Here is a 20,981-nt window from a genome sequence, read left to right as displayed (position 1 = left end):
TGGTTGCACTCTCCTCATTGTAGATATATTTCTGTCCACTTAATTTAACCATAATCAGTAAGTCGATCCTTCACAGGTCGTTCGTATTTACAACTAGGTCAAAATTATTGTTTTACCCTTATAAATAAATCTTGCTTCTTAAACTCCCACTGATCCTCTATTGAACAATTGGTTATAGTCCAACTAATAAACCATGTCCCTCTCGGCCATGAGAGGGTGGACCCCTTTGTTCAAGACCAGGAATCAGTACTTAAGAGAACAACATATATGTTAACCCTAAATGGGTAGGAGTGAATTCCATATTGCAGGACTATGTCCCCAGCTATCTATCTGGTCTTATCCCCAAAATGAGAGGCTTGTTTAGCAGTGTTGTTGAACTACTCTCACCTATGTAGATCAAAGAATAATCCCGAATAAATTAAAGTTCATGGTTAGCTCAGGATTAAGATCAAGTTATCCTAGGTCATCAAATTGAAATAGTCAGTTTTAATAGTAAAAGGTCGTTATAAAGAAAAGTGACTATTTCATGGTCTGGTCTTATGCAAACACCTTTTGCATAGGATGCCCCTACTCGCATGTCTCCACATGAACGATTTCGGGATCACATCGTTTGTATCAGTATACAAAGTAGGCCGTATTCATAGTGTCCCTAGGACAAGGTACCCAAGCTCATCCATATACTTATAGACCTTTTTGGTTATATACTATAACTTGATCATCTTTTATGTCTCTACATAGGTTAAAGTATCCATGCTTTTATAACATAATGAAATTTAAATAACACTTTTATTGAATAAATTTTTCAACAATACTTTTATTGATAAATAGAATATGTTTCCAAAATTACAAAGTGCAAGCTCTAGGACATTCCCAACACGTTATTGTTTCATTTAAATCCTCGTACAGATTAATGTGAACTTGAAGTTCAGAATATAATTCATTTGCAAAATATAACAAATCAATTACCAGATGCAGTTATAGATGCAAAGAAAGTAACTAAGTCACATACACCGGCAACAAATGTTCCATAAAAAATTGATATCCCTGTTGGGGTGTATGCCCTAAAGTCTGGTAACACTACTAATATTACCCATTTTGTAGTTGTTACAATTGTTGTAAAGTGCTATAAATGATCTAATCCTGATCATTCTTGTGGAGACATATGAGCAGGGGTATCTCATACAAAATAGTTTGTATAAAAATCAGACCCCGAAATGTTAAGTCTCTCTTTATAACGTCGTTGTTAGAAGAGACTTACATTTCACCAGGAGGACCATAGGTGACTTGACCTTAATCTTGAATGAGCTGTAAACTCCTGCCTATGAGAGTGATCCTTTGATTTGTATAGATGAGAGTGACCAGATTTGTCGACTCAATAAGCCTACCATTTTGAGGATTCGTCAGATTGGGGAGCAAGGAACACAACTACACAAGAATGAATTCATTCATTCCCTATAGTTAGGGTAAGAAGATAAATTGCTCCCTTAAGGGTTGATTTCGGGGCTTGAACAATGAGGCGCTTCACCCTCTCCTGGCCTGAGAGGGGTTCGGTCATAGTTGGGCTATGACTAATTCATCAGAGGGATCAATGGTACTTAAGGAGTTAGATGTAACTACAAGGTAAAACCGTAATTAGACACAGTTGTACTTACGAGCAATTTGTGAAGGGTGAACGTCCTGTTGATTGGTCATATCCAATGGACATATAAGTATATCTATAGTGTGAAGAGTTCAATTGTCGGTCTTTAGTGGAGTGACCAATGCTAATGAAAGTTGATTAATTTGATTAAAAAAGTTTAATCAATTAATCTCGTATCATTGGAGCTTTGATAGGTCTATAAGGTTCCCCTGTTAGCTCAATGAGGACTAATGGGAATCAAATTAATTTTGGTGTGATTTGAATTGTTCAAATAAATTAAAGGGAATTAATTGTATAGGATACAGTTAAATAGTGTACATTGATACATTATATAATCTAATGTATGTTGATATATTTTATGAAAGAAATAAATGTTTAAATATGATTCAAATATTAATTATATAAATATGATTCATATAAAAACTATATATTAAAATTTAGTGTGAATATGGTTCATATTAAATTTATATAGTTTTATGAGATAAATAAATATTTGAATATGATTTAAATATTAATTATATAAATATGATTCATATAAAAATTATATGTTAAAATTTAATGTGAATATGATTCATATTAAATTTATGAGAGAAATTAATATTTGAATATGATTCAAATATTGATTATGTGAATATAATTCACATAGAAGCTATATGTTAAAATTAATATGAATATGATTCATATTAAATTTATATAGTTTGATGAGAGAGGTTATTATTTGAATGTGATTCAAATAATAAATTATATGGATGTGATTTATATAAAAACTATAGATTATATTATATGTGGCATAATATAAACTCTAGGTTATATGTGACATAATATAAACTCTAGGTTATATATTATATGTGATATAACATATAGTTTAATATTTATATATTAAATTAGTTAATATATGTATTTATTAAAAAAATCAAATTTTGAATTTAAATTTATTAAAAATAAAGGGGAGATAGTTATAACTCCCTCACCTTTTATTCTCTCCCAAAAAAACTCATGTAACAAACTAGAAGAGAGAGAAAACTCTCTCTCTCCTCTAATTCTTCTTGTCTCTGTGATTTTTACAGAGAAGAATTCTTTTCTCTAAACAAGTTCTTCTTCTTCCCTCACACCAAGATTGAGTGCAAACCCACAACTCTGCATAATTCTCGTCCTTAAGAATAACGAGGAAGACCCCTTGGTGGTTCTGTTCCTGTTCGTTGAGTTCATGGATGCTGAGTTCGTGAGATCGAGAAAAAAAGACTCGAATTGGAGAGGAACGTGAAAAATTGGTCTTCAAAGGTGAGTGATTTCTTAATCCCTCTTCTCCATTTTCACTGTAATAGTATGCTTGAATTAATATGTGAATCAATGGTTCCCAATACTCTATATTTTGTATGTTCTGTAAAATAAATTCAGAGATCGTTGCATCCAATTGCTTCAGCTGCAGGGAATTCCAATCTCTTCAATCCCAACACAGCAAGTTGTCACTAATGAGTTTAGAACACGCCAGAAGCGTGGTAGAACAGTGGGTTCCAAAAATAAAAATCCTTGAAAAAGAAAATAATTAAGAATCAAGAAGACTTGGTTGAAGATGTAAATACCCAAGAAGAAATTCATGATATGAATAATGAGGAATGTGGAATACATAAAGATAATAATGAGATTTCAATAAACTATGTCATGATAAGAAAAGGATGGAACCGAACTCATGTAGTTATTGATAACATTTTTGCGTATAATGTTGCTTTTGATATTATATATGAAAATGATAATTCTTAACCAAAATTTGTTGAAAATGTCGACATAGAAAAGATTAGCTTCAGTGGAAAGAAGCAATTGAGACAGAATTAAACTCACATTCAAAATGTCAAGTTTTTAGACTAGTAGTCCAAACACCAGAAGGTGTCAAACCCATTGGATACAAATGGGTATTTATGAGGAAAAGAAATGAAATAATGAGATCACAAGATATAAAGCAAGACTAGTTGTACAAGATTTTTCACAGAGACCTGGTATAGATTATGAGGAGGCATATTCTCCGATGGTGGATACAATTACACTAAGATATTTAATTGATCTAACTATGTATGAAAGTTTGGATATGCATCTTATGGATGTAGTCACAATATATTTATATGGATCTCTTGATAATGATATTTATATTAGAATCCCAAAAGAATTTAAGGTACCTGAAACATATTAATCAAACTCCCAAGAATTGTATTCAATAAAGTTACAAAGATCACTATATGGATTGAAATAATCAGAACGAGTATGGTACAATCACCTGGGTAGATATTTGTTGAAAGAAGGATATCAAAACGATCCAATATGTCCATGTGTTTTATAAAGAAATCATAGTCATGATTTGCTATTATAATTGTATATGTTAATGACTTAAATCTAATTGGAACTTCTAAAGAGCTTTCCAAATGCAATAAAATATCTTAAAAAAGAATTTGAGATGAAAGATCTCGAAAAAAAATAAATTTTGTCTTGACTTGCAAATTAAGTATTTAGTAGATGTGATATTTGTTCATCGGTCAACTTATACAAGAAAAGTTTTGAAAAGATTTTATATGGACAAAGCACATCCATTGAACATTCCAATGGAAGTTCATTCACTAGATGCAAAGAAAGATATATTTTGATCTCGAGATGATAATGAAGAATTTATTGGTCCTGAAGTACCATATCTTAGGTGCACTTATGTATCTTACTAATAATACAGACAGATATTGTATTTTCAATAGCAAGATATAGTTTTCCTCCAAGAAAAAGACATTGGAATGGAATTAAGCATATACTTTGTTATTTCCAAGGAACGATCTACATGGGTTTGTTTTATTCAAATAAATCAAATTTTGATCTAGTTAGTTATGCAGATTCTGGATATTTATCTGATTCACACAAAGTTGGATCTCAAACAAGTTATTTGTTCACATGTGGACGAATTGCTATATTATGGCGATCGGTAAAACAGACCATAACAGCCATTTCCTCAAATCATGCTGGAATTCTTGCAATTCACGAGACTAGTCGAGAATGTATATGACTAAGATCAATAACTCACACATTCGTGGAACATGTGGTTTTTCTTCTAGTAAAAATCTTCCAACGATATTATACGAAGAAACACAACATGCATACCCCAAATCAAATAAGATATATTTAAGGAGATAGAACAAAACATATTTCACCAAAGCTTTTCTATACTCATGTTCTCGAAGAAAATGGTGACATCACTATATAACAAATTTGTTCAAATGATAACTTGGCAGACTTATTTATAAATGCATTATCTATTGCAACCTTTGAGAAATTGGTGTACAACATTAGAATGCGGCAACTCAGAGATCTCAAGTGATGTTTCTATGAAGGAGAGTAAATATATTGTATTATTAAAATATGTACTCTTTTTCCTTCACTAGAATTTTTTCCCAATGGGTTTTTCCTAGTAAGGTTTTAACGAGGCATTTTTCCTAGTAAAGTTTTAGATGTAATGTAGATGTCCATTATTAGTGTTCATTGGTCGTGTGTCACTTATCCATTACCTCACGTGTGTTGTCCATGTGTCTCAAAATTACACATTATTAGTGTTCATGTAATCCACTTACTACTTGCCAAATTGTCTATAAATAGTGGTATTTTGTGAGTTTTGAAAGATACATATATTGGTAATCAATCCAAAAATATTATATTTGTTTTAATATTTATTTATTTTGTTATATATTATTCTTATATTATATTTTCTTCATATTCATATTCTCATTGTGTGTCGTTGTGCTCCTCAAATTCATAATAAAAAATTATTTGCTGAAAATAGATACTCTAAAAACTATTTGTAAAAATAAGACCAATTTTTTATCTTTATTGATTTGACTGAATATCACAATGTTTGTCAAATTCAGTCTCTTAGATAAGACAAGAAAATTAATCCTATTTTTATAAATAATTTTGGAAGTACCTATCTTTTTGTAAATAGTATTTAAAACCACCATAAATTTATACTTTGCAAAGTTTACCAGTTTGTAATAAAAATTGGTATAATTGTAATCAAATTTCATTGACAGATATGAGTCTTAATCACAAATGTAGTTAGATCGTTACTTATCATTACGATTATGATTACAATACGACATTTTTCAGATGCAATTCACTTGATCACTTCGTGCTCGTTATTCAAACTACATTATTTGATTGCACATTTTTAATTTAGTACAAATGCTTAACGGCGCTAAACATTAACAAACTTGAAAAAATAAATGTGATGCATCTTCTATAAATGTGGCTTTAATTCACCCCTTTTCTAACTCTTCAAAGACCGACGAGCACAGCTCTGGAATGAATAAAAAACGTCTCTTTGAAGTTAAAATTTGTCATTCAGTACTCTCACTTCCTTAACTATCAAGTCATTGTGCAGAAAGAAAAGAAAAGAAAAGAAAAAAGTTTCCCTTTTTTCCTCTCTTATTTTCTTCACCTTTCTATAAAAGCTCGAGCTCTGTTTTTATCTGTTCTGTTCCACAAAGAATTTATAACCAAAGTTTCACATTAACGTTTCCATGGAGGAAGAATTTGCCTAAAAATATTTTTATACAAAGGCAGCCAATAGAAACAAAGCAAGTAGAATAAGCGCTTTCTCATCAGCATTTGCCAAGTTTTATTCCCTTAAACTACTTTACGCCATTTCAACAACCCACCTTAATTAACACACTGTACCCATTCTAAATTTCCCCTGTTTTCTCCCATGGCCACCGCCAAAATCTCCGACCAACACCCCCCAATCGCCGTCGCAGACCTACCCCACCTGACCGACGACTTCCCGGACCTCGAAACCCGAACCAACCCACTCCAGACCAACCAATTCTTCCACCCAATCGACGGCTTCTACGCTTCCTCCACCGATGTCGTCCTCCGGCGGATCGCCTTCGACCTGTCCACAAAGGAATCCCCTGCCCACGTGGCGTACCACCGGGCTGGTCCGCGGAGGTCGGTTTATTTCGAACCGGAATCGGTCCGGGCGGCGATCGTGACGTGCGGAGGGTTGTGTCCAGGGATGAATACGGTGATCAGAGAGCTGGTGGTGGGGCTGTGGGAACTGTACGGAGTGCGGCGGATATATGGGATTTTGGCCGGTTACAGAGGGTTTTATTCGACGGAACCGGTGGAGTTGAATTTGAAATTGGTTGATAATTGGCATAAGAGAGGCGGTACTGCTCTTCGAACTTCCCGTGGAGGGTTTGATCTTCGGAAGATCGTCGATACCATACAACATCATGGTTTCAATCAGGTCTTTCCTCTGTTTCCAGCTTCTTCATCTTTATGCCTCTGTCTTTTTTTTTTCTTTTTTCTTTTTTTCCAGTTTCTCTGTTTTTTTAGCGGTGATGACGTGTTTATAATTTTTTTTTTATAATTATTTAGGTGCATTTACTCGTTTTATTTTATCTCCACGCATATTTTAATTTTGTTTTTAATCTTGTTTTTAACTTTATAAATGAAGTTTTGGTTTCTGGAATATTTTTTTAAGGGGTTTTGAAAAATAAAAAAAATAATAACTATTTATATAAAATAATAAAATTTAATCTTATTTGATAAAAACAAAAAATTTGATAAAAGTCTATGTGATAAAGTCTATTAGTTTATTAGTGTCTATTAATTTTTGTTTAGTTTGACATTTTTTTTATTTACGAAAATTTCTATTTTTTAAGTTTATATAATTTTAACTTGAGCTTATTTGAGATTCAATTCTTTACTAATCATTAAAAAAAAAACAACCCTTTTTAAATTTTAATTTTGTTGTCAAATATTTTCTTTTAAAAAATAAATGGGTCAAATGTCTCAAATTAATCTTTTGTCTAGGTTTTTTTTTTCTTTTTTGAGAATATAACCCTTTTCTTTTTTGGTTCATAGATAATTAAAATGTCAAATAAGTATATTAAAATTTCAAATAAATTAACCAGTTTCAGGCTTGTAGCGAAACAGTGAGTATTGGAACTCCTATTTGAAGATCTCTAGAACAATTGAATGGGAAACAAAATTAAAAGTTAAAAAAAAAAAAAAAAAATGGTGGTTAACCTGCCTAATAAATAATAACCATTTGATTTTTTTTTTCAAACGTATTGTAATTAAAATATGAGGTAGAAGAATTAAACATCAAATCACGAGATTGATAGTATGAACAGTATGCCAGTTGAGCTACACTCTTTGTTGGCAATAATCATTTTATTTTGAAATTTGGGTTTTGTTTCTCATCATTACAATGTCATCTTACCTGATTAAACATTTAAATTTTTGGTCATATTTCAATGGAAAAAAAAACAACTTTGAAAATTATGTTTTCTGTTTTAAGTATTTAGAAACCTGTCTAATACAATGAGTCTGATCTAAAAAAAACATTTGAACTTTTAAACCCTCCTAAAAAAGAGATAACAAACCAAAGGAAAATCTTATTCTATAAATGTTGAAGTTTGTATCTTTGGTGTATAATATTTCAAAAGTATTTAATAAGTTCATAAATTTTGAAATTTCTAACAAATTCAGTTTCTTTTTTAAAAATTATATTTATTAAATATAAATTTGAATTTTATGTCTAATTGAACTAAGACTTTTAACTTTAAATTCAGTAGTATGTGAATTTAGAAAAAAAAAATAAAAATAAAAATATTATTGGCCAAACTTGTAATTTTAAAAGTTATTAGACCAAATAAATAGAAATTTCAAAATTTAGTGGCTTAATGTCAACATTTTTCACAAACAATAAATTAAGTCCTCGTTTGATAATATTTGATTTTTGTTCTTTGTTTTTGAAATTAAATCTTTAGACCCCACTTTCACCCAAATTTCTTCTTTGGTTATCTAACTTTTTAACCATGTATCCATAGACTTAATTTTCGAAAACAAAAACAAAAAAAAATTATTACCAAATGAGGTCGTAGCTTTTAAAAACATGTTTTTATTTTTAGAATTTTGCTAACCATTCAATCATTGTACTTAATAAAAATATAAATTATAGTAAAAAATGTGGAAGAAAAGAAATAGTTATGCATCTAAATAATTGTCCGTGGTCTTCTTTATACAAATTTGGAGTCAATGGCAAAAAAAAAAAAAAAGAAAAAAAACAAAAACAAAAACAAACCTTGGTTTCAAGAGCAAATTGCACAAACCACAGGTGACAATAGTTGCAATTTTACCTCCTACTTTTTTTTTTCGAGTTACAATTTTACATACTTTTAAATCCAACGGTTACTATTTGTGAAAATAATAAAAAGTAATAATTCCAACGGTTAGGAACGCATTAAAAAAGAAAAAGATGAAAAAAAAAAGTCTAGCCGTTATCTCCTCCAACCGTAAAATTTGGATCTTTTCATTCTCAAGTAGTTTCGACTTTCAATTACGAATTGGGATTGTTTTAATGGCGATTCCTTACAAATGAGTTAGGTCTACATAATCGGAGGAGATGGCACAATGCGCGGCGCCGTCAAGATATTCGACGAAATACGCCGTCGGAATCTTCAGGTTGCCGTCACCGGAATCCCTAAAACCGTCGACAATGACATCGGAATCGTCGACCGGTCATTCGGATTCCAAACAGCCGTCGAAATGGCTCAGCAGGCAATCAGCGCCGCTCATGTGGAGGCCGAGAGCGCAGTGAATGGCATAGGTCTCGTCAAATTGATGGGCAGAAGCACCGGCCACATCGCTCTTCACGCCACATTGAGCAGCCGAGACGTCGATTGCTGTTTAATACCTGAAATGGCCTTCTATTTGGAAGGCGATGGAGGTTTGTTTCCGTTTCTTGAACGGAGGCTGAAGGAGAACGGGCATGCGGTTCTGGTGGTTGCTGAGGGAGCAGGGCAAAGTATGATACCTAGAACTGAGGCGGAAAAGGAAGAGAGGGACGAATCTGGAAATCCGGTGTTCTTGGATGTGGGCGGATGGTTGAAGACGGAGCTCAAGAATTGGTGGGCGAGGACGCATCCTGGTGAGTTATTTACTGTGAAATACATAGATCCTACTTATATGATTCGTGCTGTGCCTGCAAATGCTACAGATAATTCCTATTGTACATTGCTTGCTCATTCGGCCATTCATGGAGTAATGGCTGGTTATACTGGATTTGTCTCTGGCCCTATTAATGGAAATTATTCGTATATTCCATTGAAAGAGGTGGCAGAAGCAAAGAATGAAGTTAATACGAGAGATCATAAATGGGCATGGGTTAGATCTGTCACTAATCAGCCTGATTTTGTAAGAAGTTAGCTACTAGAATCCGAGAAATCAGAGTTCATCAGGGGTTTTTTGTTGAAATAAATTTTGGGATTCTGTGACTGGAACATTTTGTTGGATATATCTGTAGCTCTTTACATGCCCTTTAACTCTTGAAATCAAAGTGCTTGTTTGTTAGCTCAACTTTTTATTTCAGGAAATGATTTGAGGATAGCACATTACACTTTCTGTTTTGTACACACAAATCAAAATGAACAAACACACTCCAAACTCCGACTACTTTAGCAATTCTTGTAAAGCACACTGCACACAATCTCTTCTACGATTACTTTAGCAATACAGAAAATGCCTTTCAGAGAATTCCTGGAACTGGCTGCAGCTAGTTAGTTCCGCAACTTTATACTTTTGGTTATCTGGGTCTGGCATGTTGGGCAGAAGATGAGATCTTTACCACAATCCGAGCATGTCTGTGACAAACATGCTTGTTAATATTAAACAAGAAAAAGAAAGATAAAAAAGCTTGGAGATATTCCCATTTACTGGAAACTGCTAAATCCAGTTACCATTACCTGATGTCCACATCCAAATGCAAGATCTTTCTCATTGAAGTAGCATTTTGGACAAATCTGCAAATCACGATGTGGTCATCAAGAAATTGATTGTTCTTTGAATGATATTATAGGTTTCTAGCCAATATGTGTTTATGTGATGTTACAGCTCTTTTAAGTGTAGCATTACCCTATTAAATGACGGTGATGACGACCATGTAGATGACCGGGAAAGTATTGAGTGAGCTGGAGAAGAGGGACCCGAGAAAGATGCAGATGTTATGTCACTGTCTGTGCGCCTATAGCTTGGAGAATAGTTGCGAAAATTATTGATGAATGGAGGAGGCCGTGGCAGTGGAAAAGGCAAATGCTCTTGTGTTTCTCTTTTTTGGCTGTAAGTAAAATTTGTAGAAAGTATGGTTAAACCATAGGCACTTAGATTTACTATTTATTTTACCGATAAGCCACATATTTGAAACATTCATCTGGTAATTTTTTACCCCAGAAGTTGGAGCCTCATTGTTTCCTTGTATTGTGGTGGTATCTCCATCAGACATTGCAGTGCAAACTCGGTCTCCTTTTTAGATGGGGAAGTACCCTTGGACATGATCTCGGTAAAATTCACGAACTGCACCAGACAATGGTCCCAGAATGGGAAAAAAAAGGTTCAAAAAAATAGAACCAAAAATGGTATTATGAGTCTGGTACTGCAAGTACTTTCTCCTCTCTTTTCACCTGAAAATTGTCAAAGTCGCGAGCTGGGATTTGATCATCACACTCGTTCATTTGACCCCATGGCCCATCACCGACACCGACCAAGATTATGGATAAAGGATATTTGCTGCATAAAGAGAACAATGCTGAAGTTACGAAAGGCAATGGGGATGTAGCAAACATGTGCTTATTTATATATTTCAATCAACCTTGCTTCCACAATAGCATCTATAGTGCTTTGTTCTTGAGGACTAAGGTGGCCTGGACGAGTGTCTATACTCCTTGTTACCTTAGCAGAGAGAACATGATAATATGAATGGATCAGCTTTTATAGGAACCACTAGAAGTCAAAATATTCACGATGAACTTCAATTAATATGTAGCTATTAACTTGGCCATCAGCAATTATCAGAAGAATATGATACTGGCCGCCGCTATCATTGACTATTCTGATGGCATTTCTGATGATTGGAGCAAAGGACGTCGGACCTGACGTAATAAGTAGTATTACAAGCAAACAGAAGCTAGTGAATGCAAAAATTGAGCAAGAAGAAGAGAATAGAGATTCCGGTAAGGAAAACTTTACCAGCCAGTTTCACGTGAGGTACTCGTTCTCTGTAGCAAAAGAGCACTTCCTCAAAACCATGGCAGGGCCTATCATCCGGATGAAAGCTAAAAACTTCCCGATCTCCAGTAGTAACTGCAGAAGAAGAATGAGAAGTTAATGGAACTTTAAGATAGTGCTCTAGAGAATCAAAGAGTGTATATATATTATGAAATTCTACAGTTTCATCACAAAATCACACCGTCTCCGAAGCCGTAGCATGGAATTATATTATCGTCGTCGAATTTTTCAAGTGTCCTCCCGATGATGGATATTGCTTGTTCATAGGGATTGAGAAAAGCTCCAGCAAGGTCATGCAGATTCCTCCCCATGAAAGATTTGGTTCCAGTCCACTCATTGCTTTTTGTGAAGTCAATCCCAATGATCAGGTTGGAGGACTCCAAGCCTGCTTTTTCAAGGGCATCAGTTACCTGCAAGTGCAGAAGTCAAACAACTTTAGCATCAAATCAAAACTTATGAATCCAATTAATAGCTGCTCAAAACACCACAGTTTTTTTGGCCAAGATGTTTCTTTTCGACCTTCTGTGGAAAGAAAACTCGAGAAGTATTTAGTTTTCAGCATTTAGTGCTAAGGATCATGAAAACGAGGTGAATCAAAACATCACGATGGAACTATGAGAGAAGATGAACGGTACCTGTTCAAGGGATTCAAAATCATCACCATTTATTTTATAACTTGGATATTGGGAAGAAGGTCCAGAACTCGTGCTCGGGGGAGGGCTATGACCACATGAACATTTTGATGGCTGCTCCTGATTAAGACCATGGATGTGCACATGGGTGTGAATATGCTTAGAAGGTCTACCTCCCATTTTCTGTTTTGTTGTTCGCTTTCGGTTAAACAGACTCTCGAAAGCGTCGAAAAACAGAGAAGAAGCAAACCAAACTGGGAAAGAAGATTACTGAGATGAATAATATGTTCAAGATGAGAAGATTAGATGAAATTCAGAAACAACAAAGTCTAAGAAACAGAATTTTAGACAGATTAAACTGAAACTATTAGAGTTTATATTTCTTCTGCTTGAATGTAAACATATTTGAAAAGCCAATTTAGCAAGTAATGACGTGTGTTCGAGAAATAATCAAAGTCAGAACAAATTAACAAATTCGAAGCTCAAATCAGGAAGCTTCAAAGAATCATCTTTCGAATTCCCTCTGTGAATTATATAATGAAAGTCAAGTGTGTGTGTATATATTTTTTAAAGAAAGGTCCCATTGATCTTTGTTTAAAAAAAGAAAAAAAAGAAAAAAAAGAAAAAAAAAAAAAAAACAATCTTGGAGGATTTGGATTACATAAAATTAACTTTTGCCCACCAGCACTTTTATTTTTATCCATTTTAAGCTTCTGACTAGTCTTTCGTTGAATAGTTCAATATGTTTTTCAGTTGAGATGATTGGAGAGAAGGATTATTCTGTTTTTTAAATGTAAAATCATAGTTATTCAATGGAATTGATAATGATGATTCAGTTGTTATCTAATTTTATAAAGTCTATAGTTTTACTAAATAGTTCTGATGTGAATAAATTATTGGCTTGGTTGATGTTGTTACAATGCAAAGATGCATCTCGGTCAATTAGTGATGTTATTATAGTATGAATATCTCGAGTAAGGGTTGAATCTAGAGTCTATCGTTTGTAACACAATAGTCTAGTAAAACTCTTAAATTTGAGAGAATCTGAATATTCTATTCTATTAATGGAAGAGATATATATGTATATACATACACAATATAAGAATAGAGAAGGTAAAAGGATAATAAAGAACAACATAACAAAGATTTTTACAATAGTGAGATATCTCTAATTGCATTATAACAAGTCTCAACCTTTTTTAATAATTTTTGTGAGGGAATGGAATTGACATCTATAAGTATTTCATTTCTCGTAGATAGAAGTATTGTGGCCTTACCAATTTGTTATAAGATTGTTTACTTGATGCTTGGAGTTGGACAACGATGGGAGGAGTGTTCAAATGTGCTTCCTGCCTTGAAGTTGGTGGAACGGGTTATTATAATTCATTATATTTGGGGCTCCAAATATAATTATAGTGTTTATAACTATTTATAATCTACAACTAAGAATATTAAATACTATTTCAAAACCTTTTTCGCTACAATATTTACTATTTTCTACTAATCTTCTTTCTTCCTTTTTGTTATAGTGCTTATTATTTTTTGTTTACACCCACAAATGCATATTATTATTCTTCACAAACTCGGTGTGCCAAATGTCCCCTTAGTCTTTAAGATTTGAATTCGATTTCTATTTGCGTGAGGGGATTGTTAATTGACTTCAACTTGTGGTATTCATATATTTATATGGACTATTGACCTCATGTCATTGTCGTAGAATGCATTACCATTCTCAACCAGTTGTTGATGTCTTTAATGAGATCGATGACTTTGCTTTCAAGAAACATCTCTTGTTCTCTCTAGACTTTTCTTAGCATGTTAATTATCATGACATCTTTTCATGGAGTTGACTAAGGGTCAACTCGACTTAGGGACCAATTAGAAACCAAATCTAAATTTTACGGATTAAATTGTTGCTTTTGAAACCTCAAAGATTTAAAAAAAAAAAAAAACAAAAACAAAAACAAAAACAAAAAAGTCAATATTTATCTATTAGGTTAAATTGTAAATTTAGTCCTTATGATATGAACAAAGTTAGAATGTTTATATTTTTTAGTTTTCAAAATTTTGCTTAGTTTAGTAGATAACAAAGCAAGTTGATGGTGGAATGAGTAATATACACTTAATCGTTGACTTAATTTTCAAAAATTTAAAACTAAAATTGAAATGGTTACCATACTGATTTATATTTTTAAATTTTTAAAAATTTGCTTAGCTTAATAGATAATAAAACAAGTTAACGGTGGAATGAGTATTTACACACTTGATCGTTCACTTAATTTTCAAAAACTAAAAATCATTGTCATTGCCACACACAGTATCATAGAGATGAATAAATGACAAAGTTCCTAACAAGAAGACAATAATAAAGTTAAGAGAAGAAGCTCTCTACCCTTTCCTCTTGGATTTCTGTTGTTTAGGCCGATTGATTGAGCTTAAACTTGTAAGTACAGCAATCCCCAAGCCAAAATGGCGCATTCGAATGACCTCCATCGGCTCTCTTGTTCTGATATCCCGGATAATCATTCTTGTAAAACGGCACCGTTTCCTGCAGCTTCAGCCCTAATTTCATGGCTTCCTCCACCAGCTCCCATTTGTTGTATGGTTCCCCCTCCTTGTGCGACACATGAATCTCCCCATCCACTTTCTTCAACAAAACCCTAGCGTTCTTCAGAAACCCTTCCACCAATTCCTTGTTCAACCTGCAGCTCCATTCATTCCATTCTCAACAAAATCACGATGCATTATGATTCGAATCAATTGAGAAAGAAGAAGATCAATTACTGAATTTGGCAGAAACTATCCTCGCGGAACAGGAAACCGACGTGAGGGAAATTGTAGATGATACGATCAAATCTCTGTGTTCTAAGGAAGAAATGAGTACTCATATTTCGAACGTCGATTCCGTAGAATACTAAACATCCTCTTTCTTCTAGTTCCCTCACGTTCCTAAGTCCGTCGCTGTACTTCTTTTCTAGGTCATCTGGAATCGGAAAACAGGATGAAATCAAATCGTCAAATCATCAACACAGAAAGATGAAAAAGAGGCACAAACTAAAGGAATCGAGTCCGATTATGATCGTACCTTGCGAATCGAGGCAAGTGGCTACAATGTTGCGAGCGGATCCGAAGTGTTTGGCCAAACACAGTGCAAAGGAAAAATCGCCTTCTCCGACGAGTAATATTCGGTGTCTCGACGAGTAATGTTTCCTCCATACTTCTTCTTCCTCGTCGTTTTCTTCATCTGACGATTCTGTTCTTCTCTCGTTTTCCGGCAGTAACTCCATCGGCGATCGCTCTGGTAAAACTCGAATTTCAATCGACGTTTTGAATTCGAGAACTGCGATGACGATTAAATTATGAATTTTCTTGTAGATTGATCAATTGATTTGGATGATGATCAAGTCAATGGGAGTCCAGCTTTTTAAGCTTTTTATGTGAAATGACAATTCGCGAGGATGCTTTTTCATCAGTACTCTACTGTCTACTCCCCTTTCTACTTCTTTTGAACATTTGTAATTCATGTCAAAATACTAATAAATAAATAAAGTTGAGATATGGATAAAATATAATATAATAAAATAACTTGAATTATAAAATAGGATAATATAGAAATTCAAAGTGAGATTTTTTTTAAATGTATTCTTAAGATCCACTAAATATTATTATTTATAGGGAAGGTGACAAATAGTATATAAGTCTTAGATGGACACCAAACATAAATAACTACGGCGACAACATGAAAATTGACCAAAACTCTCCCTTAGATGCCCATATATATATATGAAATATGTCTTGTTGCACATATATATGAAATATGCCTTATTAAAATTTTATTGGAAAAAAGCTTAGTGAAGAAAAAATAGTGCATATTTAATATAATATACTCCTAAAAGAATAAGTCTATCTTTCGAACAAATTTGTTGAATGAGAGTAGAAAAGTTTCGGTAAAATATATTTTATTCTATCTCCTTTAATATATTTTTCTTTGACTTGTGCTATGCAAGTTGTGTTGTCTTCGTATAATATTGTTGGAAGATTTTTATTAGAAGACAAGTCACATGTTTCACGAATGTGTTGAGTCATTGATCTTAGCAAGTGGCCGTTGTGGTCTATTTCACCAATCGTCATGATATAGTAGTTCCTCCGCATGTGAACAGATAATTTGTTTGAGATCGAGCTTTGTGTAGATCAGATAAATATCCAGAATCTGCACAACCAATTAGATCAAACTTTGACTTATTTGAATAAAACAAACCTATATCAATTGTTCCTTGGAGATTATAATTAAAAAAAAAGTTAATGAGATTATAAAATGAAATTAAACAAATAGTAATAGAAAACCGTAGTTATATATATATATAATATTCGGGACAGGGTTGGAGACGGGGTGGGGATACCCTCCTCGTCCCCATGGGGTCTTTTGCCAACCTTAGTCAATGGGAGTTAAGTTTTTAATGAGTACTCTATTATTGTCCCCATGGGGTCTTTTGCCAACCTTAGTCAATGGGAGTCGAGTTTTTAATGAGTACTCTATTATTGAATCTGCTACTAAACACAACATTTCTGACAGGATTTGAACCCGTGACATTTTGTACCCAAAACAAACGCGCTACCAAGCTGCGCTACATCCCTTTCTATTAGTCTATTACGGATACGAAAATGAAAATAATGGACAAAATTGGATTTACTTTAAAATTTGTTTAACATAAGTATTTGTAAATTTTAAATTTTTTCCTCCAAGTTTTTCTTTTAGTATAGCAATTATGGGGATAGGGAATCGAACCTCCGACCTCTAAGATTGAAGGTCATGTCAATTAATGTTGAACTAAGCTTACTTTGCCTATTTTCTCCAAGTTAATTTATTTAAAATAATAATAATAATTTTTATGCAAGAAAATATTACGTGTATATACATATTTTCAAATTTTATAGGGAAAGACGATAAAAAGTTTTCTAAAAAAATTACTAATACAGTAGGAGCTAAAATTAAGATTTATGAAAAGTACAAGGAAGACATTTAAAAGTATACCGATTTAAACTGAACAAACTTCAAAGTACATGAGTCAAAATAATATTTTAACCTATATATATTATTCAATCTTGAGAGAAATACAAAAACCATTCATTTTAGATTAAGTATATGCAAGGTGGGAAAATGAGCCTATGAACTATTGATCAGAGATATATCTCTATTTTATGTAAGTTAAACTATACTTGAATTTTACAAGTTTGTTACAATTAATATTCTTGAATGTGGTAAAATATACAAGGAAAAAATAAATTTCCAATCTCTAAGTTTTTTGTCTAGTTTTTATTTGATTCTTAAATTTCAAAATGTTATACTTTTACCCCTGAATTTTGAGTTTAATTTATATTTGGTCCATATATTTGAAAATGTTACATTCTTACTTTTGAGTTTTGAGTGTTATTTCAATCTAGGACTTTATTTTCAATTTTGATTGCTCACTAAATACTCAATTTCAGTTATGGTAAATAAATTATTTTTCACTATATTCCCATCAGTATTAAAATTAGTTATAAATTTTTAGATCATTAAGTAATTGAAAGTTAACGTCAAATACCAAAATTAACATTGGTAGCAAGAATTCAAAGATAAAAGTGTAAATTGAACCATTGAAACTTTAGGACTAAATAGAAAACTCAAAATCTAGAGATCAAATGGATAATCATGAATTTTAGTACAAAAACAATACTTGTTAAATAATAAAAATTCTCAAATAATTTAATGGTAATTGACATATATTTCCTATCGTTAAGGTCAAAAGGATAAAATATTTAAACTTCTAAATTTATGATTAAGATCGCAACATTTTATCTAATAATTTGATGAGATTAAAATTTAGTATAAAAGTATATAACCTACATGTTTAGGGATCACTCAAAATTAACATTTTCCCTTTTCAATCTTACCTTCATTTTTTAAAATATTTTTTAGAAGTTAAATGATTAATTTGCATGAATCTTAGGTAAATGTATATTTTATCTCAAAACTTTCTAAAAAGATTAAATTAGATATTTTATTTTTTTTTATGTAGACTGTGTTCAAATCTCTTAGCTTTTATTAAAAACATAAATTGACTCTATTTTTCAATTATACCAATCCAATTAATGATATTAATAGCCAAAATAATAATAATAATAGCAATGGATCAAACAAAGTTTAATGATATATGTTTTGGTTTTCTATTTTTACTGAGGAATATTTTGATACATATGTTTTAGTTTTATGTATTTTTTATTATAGGAAGAATCGACTATCACCCTAACGGAGGACATATGTATAACTCAATGACAATTGACAATGTACTCCTTTAAGATTAGAAGTTTGAGATTAAATTTTTGTTATAGGAATTATGGATTTTCGACATCTTTAAATTACCATATTTATTTTGTAGAAATATTTTTGCAGATACCTAAAAATATTTTGATAACTGTGTTTGTTTCGTAAGATTTCTACCTGGGAATGTCTTAAATTTATATAATGTTTCAAGAATGCTCTTATGACTATTTATTAATTTATAATTAATTTGATATAATTTGAATTTATTATTTATTATTGCTAAAAAATAATAAAAATTACGATATAACTAAAAATATATGATATATATGGTTGACAGTATTTTATTTAATTATATAATGTAAATGAAGATATATATATATATATAAAAAAAAGGAAGGACAAAAATGGAAAATCGAGATGCACTCAACTCAAGAATCTGGAAAATCCATATTTCAAGAGGGCATCCAGAACTCTCTAGATACCTTCCATCCGAGCATCTTTAGATGTCAAGGCATCTTACAATACAATAAAACAAAAATAATCCAGATGTTCACTCCATGGGAATTTAAGATGTCTGCGAAACAAACAGCTCCTTAGGATAAATTGCAAAAACCATCCCTAAAGTCTGATGGTAGTTGCAATTACATCCTCAAACTTTCCATGGACAAAATTAGACTCCAAAGTTTTACAAATGTTAAAATTGGACCCTCAAACTTATAATAATTGTAGAAATTGGACCCACAAATAATAAAAATAAAACCCTTAAACCTATATTAATGCTACAATTTATACAATTATGTAAATTTGAGGGTCTAATTTTAACACTTATATAAATTGGAAGGCTCAATTTTTTAAATTGAAAGTTTACGAGTATAATTATAACTACCATCATACTTTAACAGTGATTTTTGTAATTTGCCCTCTTTTTTTATATATATATAATTTTCTATTCAGTATTAAACAAAGTACCGAAAACTTAATATTTATAAGAACGTGTAGAGCTTAAATTTGGTTGTAATCTAAATACCACCTTCTACATTCAATGTTCAACATTTTCCCTCCAAGAAGTGCGACCCTATTCTCCTCCATCTCTAAGCTTCAAATTTTTCTAATGGAAGAAGATTCATTAGGTGATTGGCAGAAACTTTCATTAACGTCATAATAAGATTTAGGTTGTGTTTGATTTTCAAGTATTTAATTTAAAAAATAAGTCATTTTCGAGAAAATTAAAGTATTTGACAACCGCTCAAAATAGTTTTTTAAGTATATTTTAAACCGTTTTCATCAAAAGAGTTTAAATAAAAATGAATTTTCTTGCAAAATACATTTTTCTCAAGTCAACCTTAACAGATTCGTAGTAATAGGAAGAGAAGGTAAAGTTCTCGAAGATACTGAAAAAGAATTAAAGACTTGCCTGATTGGCAAACTACTACTAAATAGATCCATTAGTGGGGATATAATCCAAAGTACTTTCACTCAAATCTGGAAGCTAAAAGAAAGTTTCAAAGTCAAGAACATAGGGAAAAAGCTTTACCTTTTAAGATTCTTGAAAGAAATGGATACCATTCGTGTTCTTGAAACTATGTATGGTCGTCTGACAAAGGGATTTTGATTTTGGAAAGACTCAAATCGCTCATTAAACCTTCTAAATTTGCTTGTCTTAACGAAACCATGGCTTCTCTTGGGAATGATATAGGAGAATTTGTGGAGGTTGATTGTGAGGGAATTGCTGAGGATTTAGTTTGAAAATTAGAGTGATTATTGACATAGCAAAACCTCTAACAAGAGGGATTAAGATGAATATTAATGGTTCTATGAATGGGTGTTGGTGTCCTATAAGGTATGAAAGATGACCGAGAAATTTATATGGATGACTCAAAAATTGGGTCAAAAATGTTAAATGATTTTTAAAAATTGTCAAATGACCCTTTGTTGATGTCAAATCCGAGTGAAATTACCAAAATATACTCGCACGCATGCGAAAAAGCCTCTTGGTCTCACTCTCACTCTCTCTCTTCTTTTTCTCACTCACGAATCATTACTGTCTCTGTCTCTCACTCTCTCTCGATCTCGATCTCTTTCACGCTCACTCGGTCTCGATCGCTCTCACTCTTCTCGATCTCGGTCTCGGTCTCGATCTCTCTCACTCTCTCAGTCTCGGTCTCTCTCTTCCTTTCTTCACTCACAAAATCACTCTTCTCTCACTTTAGCTCACCAAAATTGGTCACGTCAGAATTGCTCGCTTGGACTTGTCGTGCCAAAGAAGATGTGCAGAGGAGAAGAAGCCAAAGAAGAAGAAGATGCGCAAAGG

General features: G+C 32.4%; 3 protein-coding genes across 5 annotated transcripts; 1 reads left to right on the top strand and 2 right to left on the bottom strand.

Moving 5' to 3' along the window:
- The first annotated feature begins 6,122 nt into the window (after positions 1–6,122).
- On the top strand, positions 6,123–10,756 carry LOC120073033 (ATP-dependent 6-phosphofructokinase 2). Of its 2 annotated transcripts, XM_039025604.1 has the most exons (3): positions 6,123–6,911; positions 9,059–9,602; positions 10,618–10,756. In XM_039025604.1, exons 1-3 carry the CDS (start codon positions 6,369–6,371, stop codon positions 10,638–10,640), a joined length of 1,110 nt encoding a protein of 369 aa, XP_038881532.1. In that variant the 5' UTR covers positions 6,123–6,368; the 3' UTR covers positions 10,641–10,756. The 2 variants fall into 2 exon arrangements, with proteins under 2 accessions (XP_038881532.1, XP_038881531.1); XM_039025603.1 differs by lacking the exon at positions 10,618–10,756 and having other exon boundaries at positions 6,125–6,911; positions 9,059–9,919.
- LOC120073034 (E3 ubiquitin-protein ligase RGLG2-like) lies at positions 10,000–14,897 on the bottom strand. Of its 2 annotated transcripts, none has more exons than XM_039025605.1 (11): positions 14,759–14,897; positions 12,370–12,620; positions 11,916–12,144; positions 11,696–11,809; positions 11,501–11,598; positions 11,319–11,398; positions 11,131–11,236; positions 10,896–11,023; positions 10,586–10,787; positions 10,417–10,473; positions 10,000–10,314 (listed from the first exon to the last, which is right to left on the bottom strand). In XM_039025605.1, the coding sequence occupies exons 2-11, from the start codon at positions 12,544–12,546 to the stop codon at positions 10,231–10,233; spliced, it is 1,275 nt and encodes a 424-aa protein (XP_038881533.1). In that variant the 5' UTR covers positions 12,547–12,620; positions 14,759–14,897; the 3' UTR covers positions 10,000–10,230. The 2 variants fall into 2 exon arrangements, with proteins under 2 accessions (XP_038881533.1, XP_038881535.1); XM_039025607.1 differs by lacking the exon at positions 14,759–14,897 and adding an exon at positions 13,644–13,693.
- On the bottom strand, positions 14,637–15,886 carry LOC120073035 (uncharacterized protein At4g26485-like). The gene is made up of 3 exons (XM_039025608.1): positions 15,452–15,886; positions 15,151–15,349; positions 14,637–15,068 (listed from the first exon to the last, which is right to left on the bottom strand). The coding sequence occupies exons 1-3, from the start codon at positions 15,651–15,653 to the stop codon at positions 14,783–14,785; spliced, it is 687 nt and encodes a 228-aa protein (XP_038881536.1). The 5' UTR covers positions 15,654–15,886; the 3' UTR covers positions 14,637–14,782.
- Between the last annotated feature and the right edge of the window lie 5,095 nt (positions 15,887–20,981).

Source organism: Benincasa hispida, chromosome 3 (genome assembly GCF_009727055.1).
Source record: "Benincasa hispida cultivar B227 chromosome 3, ASM972705v1, whole genome shotgun sequence".
NCBI classification, from domain to species: Eukaryota; Viridiplantae; Streptophyta; class Magnoliopsida; order Cucurbitales; family Cucurbitaceae; genus Benincasa; species Benincasa hispida.
This window is presented reverse-complemented; position numbering and strand designations above follow the sequence as displayed.